We start from the raw sequence: 10,014 nt of genomic DNA, 5'->3' as shown, positions 1-10,014 counted from the left end.
ATATTCCAGGATTGGAGGACAGCTTGAGCATGAGCATGGATATATGGGACATGGAGTGTATGAGGAACAACAAGTAAGACAACTTGTTTGGAATATTGAGCACATGAAAAGGAATGGTGTCTAAATAATTCTAATCCATGATAGGCTTAGAAATGTAGGCTGGTGCCATATTGGCCTTCAAATAAACAATGTAGTTTATATTTATACTGGAGAAAGTAGGGAATCATTGAAAGTCCCTGAGTAACATGGATGTGATTCAGGAATATCGGTTTGGCAGCTGTGTGGAGAAAAGTAGGAGAACCAAGACAGAGAACTTTCACAAAAGCCCAGAGAAGAGAATGTGGTCAGTAGGGTCAAATGCCATAGAGAGGGCAGGAAAGCTGAGACCCAAGAAAAGGTCATTGGAGTTGGCATTTAACAGATCATTGGAATCTTTAGAGAGAGCAGTGTGAGTTGATAAGGTCACAAACTAAATTGAAAGGTTGAGAAATGAGTAGGAGGATAGGAAGTAGAAGCAAAGAGTGTAGACAGCTTTTTTCTATGATTTCTTCTATGAAAGAAAGGAATTCACATATAGAATGAAAGTTGAGAAATTGGTAGGGTCAAGTGAGGATTTTTAAGGATGAGGAGACTATACCATATTTACAGGCATCAAGGAAGGAACTAGAAGAGACTAAAGATTAATAAGACAGAGTAGGATTTGGGGGCAAGCTGCTGGAAGAAATAACTAGGAGAATACAAGTACAAAACACCTTTTGACTGAAACTATAAAAATCAAATCAAATTGGAAGTGTGTTAGGACATCAACAAACAATGAGCAAGAGAGATTTCTAGGCATCAGTGAAAATCCTGTTGTTATCTGACAACTTGAATTTGCACTAGGCCCATGAATAGTGGCTAGGTATTAATTTTCTTTCTTTCTTTATTTTCAGTTACATTTCTCCACTTTCTTTCATGCCTGCGGTAGGATCTTTCCATCTTCAGTCTTTAATCATGCTGCTTTCCTACAGTCAGGTTACTGCCACATCACTCCTAATATATATTACACTCCAGAACCTGAACCTGGCCCTTTCATCATTTTCCTTCCCTTCAAGTTATACAGTCAGGTCAATCATGACTATCCTACATTTCCTGCCTGTTTCAGGTTCTTGTTTTGTTTTGTCCTTCCAGTCTAACTGCATCTCTATTCCATACCTATTTTGATATGTTTTCTCTCTCCTTCTTTTTCATATTATGGTGCTGTATGGAAATGGAAAAAAATGAAATTGAGTTGAAATTAGTCAATGTGTCATTTGACTACTCCATCAGGATGACTCCAGAGTAACACTTACTGGTTTTAGATTTTTAATTAATTCTCCTGGCCTTCAATTTACCTCCTTATGTTTCTGCCCTTAATCTTTGTGATACATATCCTTAGGCTCTTCAATCTCTGCCTTTACTTTTTAAAATATATATGTGTACATATATGTATGTATGCATATATATATGTATGTATGTGTATATATATATATTTTTTTTCCCTAAATGCTGGCCAGAGTTTTGTTTTCACTCTCCTATATTGGTATCTCCTTTTCCATTTTCATATCTACATCCCACTCCCTCAGTAATTTGATGTCACTGTTTGTTGTTTAACACATATCTTTGTCTTCATCTCTCCAAACTTTGGATTCTCCCTCGCCATCTCCCATTTTCTCATCCCATGTTTTTTTTTTTTTAATTATTACCCTGTTGCTGTTTTCCTTGCCTTGGTGGTCAATCATGATCCAACTTTCCAATACTAACATATTCCATTTCTTATATTGCAGTTACATTTCTAAACTTTGTGTCCCAAATTCTCAGCAAAATGGACTCTTCAAAGATTATCCGTAGTTAGGACTGGCATGCTCCAACTTACTGTTGTAATAAGAGAATTTCTGACTCAGTCTTCTTGCTGCCACTGTGCTAAGAAAAACTCTGCCCTTGACTCTACCTTGAGCTTTCCTGACATTGTTTGCTAGAAGCCCTCAGGATAAACATACTGCTAAAGTTGGCAAAATCATGCTTGGGAGATAAAATTCAGCTCCAGTTTTGAGAAGCTAGTTCCCTGACCTTCCATATGTAGAAATACTTATCTTCCTTTTTTGTTTTTTATTTCATGATATGTAAACTCTTACTTTGCCCTTCTGCTTTCTGTAAAATTCTATTGTACCTATTCTTGCTGAAACTAATGCTTGTGACTCACTGTTTTTATATTTAGTGCAATCTAAGCATAATAAACTACATTAATTATCTCTGCATCATTGATTTAGGGATTGACATTAGTACCTAATCAATGGACCCTTGGAAAACTTTCATCTTACATTTACAAAGAAAGTCTTGGAATAGAACCTTATTTCTATGAGTCTCCTTAAACTTTGTACACATTTGACATGTTTTTCAGATGTTTGATCTTGACTTCTCCTGGTTTATTTTTCATCTAGTTCACATTCCTGACTGCTCTATTCATTCCTTTGGTGTAATTTATCCTTGGAACCCATTCCTGGTTTATCCTTTGACTTTGATGTCCTTTGGTGTTCTTTATGACTGTGTTATCTATTTCTACTATCTCTGTTCCTTTCCTCTTGCCCAGTTCCCATCTCTACATCACCAGACAACTGAGACAGCCAACATACATATCTTGCTTGTACTACAACTGGCCATTAATTCTGATTGTCTTCATCCCAATGATATAATGTAATGTTGAGTCACTTTGCTTATTTTTCATCTTTTAATTTTGGTCAAGGTCTTATTCTTTTTTAGAATAAAATTCTATTTCCTCTCAAATGTAAAAATATATTACTCAGACCAATAAAATAAGGATATTATAATAGACATGTGTGCAGTAAGTAATACTGAAAGTATTCACTTTTACTTATAAGATGTGATTTTTTGAGGTACAAAAGGTGATAGTAACCTGATAATAAATTAAAACCCAATGATGCACAATATTACATTTTATTCTCACATTGAACAAATTCTTTTGCAATATCATTAAAAACTTAATTGGGTTCTTTAATGAACTCATGTATAGTTATTTCTATTAAAATATCACTCCAACCTAACATACAACTCTGTAGCCTATTATCCAGTTCCAATTACCAGTTCAAGGTTGTAACTATGAGATAGAGAGGAGCAGTAACAGTTGTGGGGGAATAGGGGCCCTACCTGGATAAGAACCAGAGTGTAGAGTAGGAAGGCAATGACCAGACCTTTCTCTCAATCACACAGCCTTGGAAGGACTAAAATCTACCCAGATCAAGGCCCCCAGATCAAGCTACAGAAGCTCAAGCTACCCATTCCCCACCCTCCCACCACACCCTGAGGTAAACAGAGTGCAATTCTAATGTAAAATCAAGAAATAGGCTGGAAAAATTTGCAAAAGATGGAACATGACCATTGAAAGCTTATGTGGTGGCAGGGAAGCTAAAGACACAAAGTCAGAAGAAGACACTGATTTGAAAAAATTTGCAAGCAAAACCTCTTTTAAAAAGAGAAATGTGGATTGGACAAGAGTCCAACAAAAATTCCTAGAAGAGCTGAAGAGATGAAAAAAAGAGCAAAAATTATTTAAAAATCAAATAATACAGGAAAAATTGAGAAATGTAATGAGAGCAATGCAAAAAAAATGAAAAGAGAATTAACTGTTTTATAAAAGAAGCATAAATATGCACGTGTGTGTGTGTGTGAGTCAGTAAATATTTATTAAGCACCTACTGTGTTCCAGACATTTTGCTAAGCACTGGGGATTCAAAAAAAGGTAAAATATAGCCTTTGTTTTCAAAGAGCTAATAGTCTAATGGAGAGACACTACGCAAACATCTAAGTACAAACAAGTTATATACAAGAAAAATCAGAAATAATCAGTAGAGGCAAAGCACTAGAATTAATGGGTATCAGGAAAGCCTTCCTATAGAAAGGTAGATACTGGTACTTGAAGGAAACCAGGGAAGCCAGACAGCAGAAATGAGGAGGGAGAACATTCCATGTATTGGCGTAGCCAGTGAAAATGCCCAGAGTCAAGAGATGAGGTTTCTTGTAAGAAGAAGAGTAAGAAAGCCAGTGTCTGTATCACAGAATACATACATTTGTGTGGGTAACGTATATGAAAACTAGAAAGGTTGGGGGGGAAAGGGGAGGATAGGTTATGAAGAACTTTGAATGTCAAATTTAAGATGTTATATTTGATCCTAGAGGTGATAGGGAGACATTGGAGTTTATTGAGGAGGGGATAATATGGTTCAATCTGCATTTATGAAAGATCACTTTGAAAGCTGAGTGAAGGATAGACTGGAGTAAGGGAAAACTTGTGGGAGGTATTGCAGGAGACCAGGTGTGAGGTGATAAGGTGTACCAGATTGGTGGCAGTAAACAGTCTTCATTTACCCTTTAAGGCTGCAGAGAAGATCTAATTTTGATTCCTAGCATTGTTATGAGGCTACTCCTAACTATTCTTTCATTGTTTGAGATGAAATGAAAGATTCTGCTCTGTCCCTTTCCTAGGATTAAGTCAACAAATAATGCCTAAAGAAATTATAATATAGAAATGCAATAGGATACTATTGTGTATAAGAGATTTCAAAAAGGTACAGCTTAAAAAAAAACTAGGAAAATTTGAGTGAACTGATGAGTAAAGTGAGCAGAAACAGGAAAATAATTTACACAATAACAACAATATTGTTAAAGTGAGCAAGTGTGCAAGGCTTAAGAACTCTAATTAATGCAGTGGCTAGCCAGGACTCCAGGGGACTGATGATGGCAAATGTCACCTACTTCCTGACAAAGAGGTTATGAACTTAACACACCAATGAGACATTTTGAATTGCTTGACTATGCCTATTTGTTACGAGTTTGTTGTTTTGTTTTTTGTTTTGTCTTTATTTTCCTTCCCTCAGCAACAGGGGTGAAGGTAGTAGTTATGAATAGAAAATAAATTTTAAAAGTTTATTAATTGAAAAAAGTAAACTTAAAGAAATAAAATAGTTATTAAACATCTGCCCTGATTCCAGCCATTTCACTGCTCTAGCATGCTGCATAGTGCAAATGAATTCAAATTCTAATTAAAAAAAATACCCTTAGTACAAAACACTCAAAGGGAGTTTGTTTCAGTCATGTCAAACTTTTTGTGACCCCATTTGAGGTTTTCTTTTTTTTATTTTCTTTTTTAAATTTTTTTTTTGGCTAGGCAATGAGGTTAAGTGACTTGCTCAGGGTCACACAGCTAGTAAGTGTTATGTGTCTGAGGTCGGATTTGAACTCAGGTCCTCCTGACTCCAGGACCAGTGCTCTATCCACTGCACCACCTAGCTGCCCCCATTTGAGGTTTTCTTGACAATGATACTGGAGTGTTTTGTCATTTAATTTTTTAGTTCATTTTTAACAGTTGAGGAAACTGAGGCAAACAGGGTTAAATAAAGTCACACAGCTAGTAAGTGTCTGCAATCAGATTTGGACTCAGGACTTCCTGACTCCAGGCTCCATGTGCTTTCCACTGTGTCACTTAGCTACCCTTCATAGGAACATGGCCTGATAGTATCTATTGACTTGAAGTAGCATGGTAGAATTAGAAATAGAAAGAAATGGGAGGGATGGGAATAACATTACAAAGAATTAGGCAACTGATAGGGAGCAAAGAAATCAAAGATTATAAAAAAAGTTTATGAATATTGGGTGATTGGGAAAATGATGGGGCTGCTAACGGAAATAAAGAAATCCAAAGGAGAAGCTATAAGATGATGTGATCATAATTTTCATTTTGGCTCTATCCATGATTTCTTAGTCCTGAAAATGGAATGTAGTTTATCATGTTTTAAACAAAAAAAAATGTGTCTTATATACTCTTTGTTATCTTTAGGATGGATAGCCTATAGATTTCTAAATGATGTCTTCTTCTGTTACGGTTTAATGTTTATATAGGTCAAACATCTACAACCACCACTGTGATAGATGGCAAAAATGGATCTGTGCCCAGGACGTCTGGAAAAATGTTGAAAAGATCAGTGACAGAAGACATTGTCACGACATTCAGCTCTCCAGCTGCATGGCTTCTGGTTATTGCTCTAATCATTACTTGGTCAGCTGTGGCTGTTGTCATGTTTGATCTAGTGGATTACAAAAACTTTTCAGGTAAGACACATGGAATTTTGCTTTGGAAGCCTTAATTACAATTTGCTTTTTGTCTACCACTTTTTTTGGGTCCCTGCTCAGTTATTATATATTCATTAAATGGTACATATGTCTTTACCACAGTTGTTAATGGGATGTCTACAGACCCAAAAGGAAAGTATGCATAGATTTCAGAAGTTCATGAATTTGAATGGGAAAAAAGATTATACCTTTATTTTTGCTAATACCTAACTGAAATTTAACATCCCCTTCAATTCTGGGTCTAGACAACAAGCATTATTATGAGAAGAGATCAATAGTTTTCACCAGACTGGACTATGACAATCATTGCTGTCATAATCATTTATACACACACACACACACACACACACACACACACACAGATACATATATATTTGAGTGTGTATGTATGTATAAAATAGTAAATAGTGTTATATATGATATACAGTAATAAGATATGTAATATAACTAATAATTTATATATAATTTTAAGTTTTGCAAATCACTTTACATATATTATGTCATTTTATCCTTTCAACAACCCTGGCAGTTTGGTGCTATTATTCTCCCCTTCTTATAGATGAGGAAACTGAAGCCAACAGGTTAAGTGACTTGCCCAGGGTCACATAATTATTGTTATGAACCTGGATTTAACTCAATCTTACTGATTCCAGGTTGAATTCTGTCATGAGAGACAGAACCCCTGGAAATGTTTAGTATATCCTTATAATATTTGCTTTTGAACGCCTGTTAATATAATTAATTGTAATGAGAGAAAGTCTGAGGATTGGGAGGGAGATAGTATCATTGGTAGAGTATGGAAGAAGGTCAATTTGGGGGTAAGAGGTGCAGATGATTAGTTCACTTTTGGAGTTGACATATTGAGTCCCAGGTTCAGGTAGGACAGATAGATTGGATGTGGCCAAAAGAGAGATGGGGTGGAACTCAGAGAAGAGACTGGGGAAGGAATAGATTATATCCGTCTTTTGAAGAACATGTAGACAACTGAAAGTCTTGCTGAATTGAATATTGTTTTATTAATTGATTGATTCCACTCAAAACCTGAAGCAGTTTGAAATAAAAGCCTTTGAAATAACCTAGCTAGGCAGAGTAGATGAGACTTTGTGACATAATTATATTTTTCAAGAATTCAAACTGCACTCTTTCCCCTACAAATTCTCAGTTTTCTTGCTCATTGGTTTTAACTTTTTTTTTTACTTTTCCAGCAAGAGTAGAGACAGGAGGATGGCAGCTGCAAGTACCCTTGCTTCAGCTTCAGACATTTGGCTCCCTCATGCTCATTGTGACATTTAACAGATGTGCTACTGAAATTATCAAGTGAAATAACATGAACAAACAATTTTGAAATCATGGAGTTTGAGGCCTGTGTTAAACTAATAAATTAGATCAAACACTAGGTGCATTTCAGAAATCAGAAAATAATTAATTTTGTAAATGATGACTTAACATGGTAGTGACATGTATGGCAACAGTGATTACAACAAATCTAAGAATCTTCTTTATCATACCTTTTTATCATAATGATTACCTAGATTTATCTAAGGGGAGGAATGATTTCTCTGATGACTATGCTGCTTAGTGTAAAGAAGTCTGAACCTAGAAGCAAGATTCCTTAGATCAAAACCCAGTTGCTGATGTATGACCATGAGCAAGCCCTTTAACCATGCTAAGCCTCAGTTTTCTCCTTTGTAGAATAGAATTATTACTTGTACAGTTTCCTTAATGATTTGTAAATTCTGTTCTACTTATACTATTTAAATTAAAGAAACATTTATTAAGTACCTGCTGTACATAGAATTCCATGTTTAGGAACTTTGAGAAATAGAAATATTAGAGTCTCTGCCCTCATGGAGCTTAAAGTGTACTATATAAATAAGATACATGCATGAAAGAGTATTCAAAAATTCAATTCAATTAAGTGCCGACCACATGCAAATTACTGTGCTAGAATTTAGGGAAAGAAAAAAAATATTGAAAATAAAAATAAAATTATTTCTCTCCTTAAGGTGCTCAAATTCTAAAGGAGATCACAAGATGTACATAGAAAAGAACAGAGTAGTTACACATAAGGGAGAACCCTAACAAGTGGCGAGACCATGAAAAACCCTCATTATGAGGTTTATGCAACTAGTAAATGTTGCAGTTAGGACAAGACATTGTTATGTTCAAGCTTCCATCTTTCCATTTTTTTTATCTTATTACTTATTCCCCGTTCTAAGACACAGAGGTAAGGAGATAAGAATTTTTAGGTGTGGTGTATAAAAAGTTCAAGAGACATAATTTCTAGGTAAAAATTTTATTAATTATGGCTAATGAATAATTAATAAAAGGATTGGTCATTTGGTCATCTCTCTTGGCAGCTTGTTGATGCTTATGTGCCCTTGGAAGAATGGCTGTTCCAACAGTTCAGCAATAAACTCTGATTGGTTAGCAATCATTAATGAATGAAGAATGAATATTATAATGAAAGGTAGACCTATTCTAATAAGGAGCTGGGGGATGTGACTTTGATTATGTAACCTTTAGTCTCAGATCACCTCCAGTCTGAGAGAGTAAAAGTGACATAATCTAAACAAATCTAGATCTAGCCCCATCCAAGCCTTGAGTAGAACACAATGGGCTTCCCCACTTAGGTGGAAATTGAACTAGATAAATTAATTCAATCTCATTATCAACCATATTTTCCAGAGGGTGATTTGACTTAGTAGAGAATAAGAAAATAGGAAGGGAAAAAATCCTGGATCTCCCCAACAGTGAATGGGTATTAATATAAAAGAGAAATAATCATTTCTCTCATAGAAAAAGTGATGGAGGAAGGTAGAGAGAATGCCATGTGCTGGAAACAAGTAGGCCAGTTTGTCTGGAATGTTCAGTGTGTGTGTATATGTGTCTACTGTGGGTTTAGGGGTGGAGGGGCATTAGGAGGAGCAAACAGTGATACAAAATAAGTCTATAGATGTAGGATTGAATAAGACTGGTCAGTTTAAAACACCAGGCTAGGGGTTTTTAAATTTTATCCTAAAGTCAATACAAAATCACTGAAATGAATAGGGGAATGTCCTGGCCTCATCTGTGCTTTAAGATTATTTTTATAGCTCTTTGGAGGATAATTAGTAAGAAGATAGATTAGTAAGAAGAGGCTAAGCAGGAGGCAGTTGTGATGCTTGTCAAGAGGTGATGAAAACTGGAACTAGGATACTAGCTGTTTGAAGGCAGATTCAAGAGATGTTTGTTGATTTGGAGCTGGAAGGGACCTTAGATATCATCTAGTCCAATTTCCTTTTCTTACAGATGATAGAACTAGTGCCCAGAGAGATGAAGTAATTTACTTAAAGTCACCCAACTAACAAGTGGCAAAGCTGAGATTTGAACTTAGGTTTTCTGATTCCAAATCAGAGCTCCTTCCTTTGTGCCATACAAGACTCAATAAGACTTGGCAACAGCCTGGATATGAGGGTGAAGGTAAGGGAAGAAGTCAAAATGAGTCTGAGTTGCAAATCAGAGGTACCGGAACAAAGAACTTAGGAAGCTGGTGTAGCTTTGGTGGAATATAATGAATTTATTGTGTACAGATTGAGTTTAAAATAACTATAATACATCCATGTAGAAATGTTTGCAGCAGTTGATGAGATGGTGGTGGAGCTCAGGACAGAGATGAATGATTTCATCATTGTCTACATAAAAATGATAATTGAACCCATTGGAGTTGATGAGATCATTGAGACAGAATGCAGATACATAAGAAAAGAGGCCCAAAATAGAGACTTTGGGGACAAATATACTTAGGGACATCAAGTATGCATACACACACACACACACACACACACACACACACACACACACACACACACA

The 10,014-nt window shown here is 35.7% G+C and overlaps 1 protein-coding gene across 1 annotated transcript in view; it reads left to right on the top strand.

The window, feature by feature from the left end:
• Nucleotides 1–245: 245 nt before the first annotated feature.
• Nucleotides 246–10,014, top strand: part of TRDN (triadin) — a 134,746-nt gene continuing 124,977 nt past the window's right edge. Inside the window, exons 1-2 of the mRNA XM_027848580.1 lie at nucleotides 246–291; nucleotides 5,932–6,141. Of these exons, the coding sequence (XP_027704381.1) occupies nucleotides 246–291; nucleotides 5,932–6,141 (256 nt within the window). The remainder of the gene's footprint in view (nucleotides 292–5,931; nucleotides 6,142–10,014) is intronic.

Source organism: Vombatus ursinus, unplaced genomic scaffold, assembly GCF_900497805.2.
Source record: "Vombatus ursinus unplaced genomic scaffold, bare-nosed wombat genome assembly UNPS02006779.1, whole genome shotgun sequence".
In the NCBI taxonomy this organism is placed as follows: Eukaryota; Metazoa; Chordata; class Mammalia; order Diprotodontia; family Vombatidae; genus Vombatus; species Vombatus ursinus.
The sequence above is the reverse complement of the archived record's forward strand: the minus strand, read 5'-3'. Positions and strand labels throughout refer to the sequence as shown.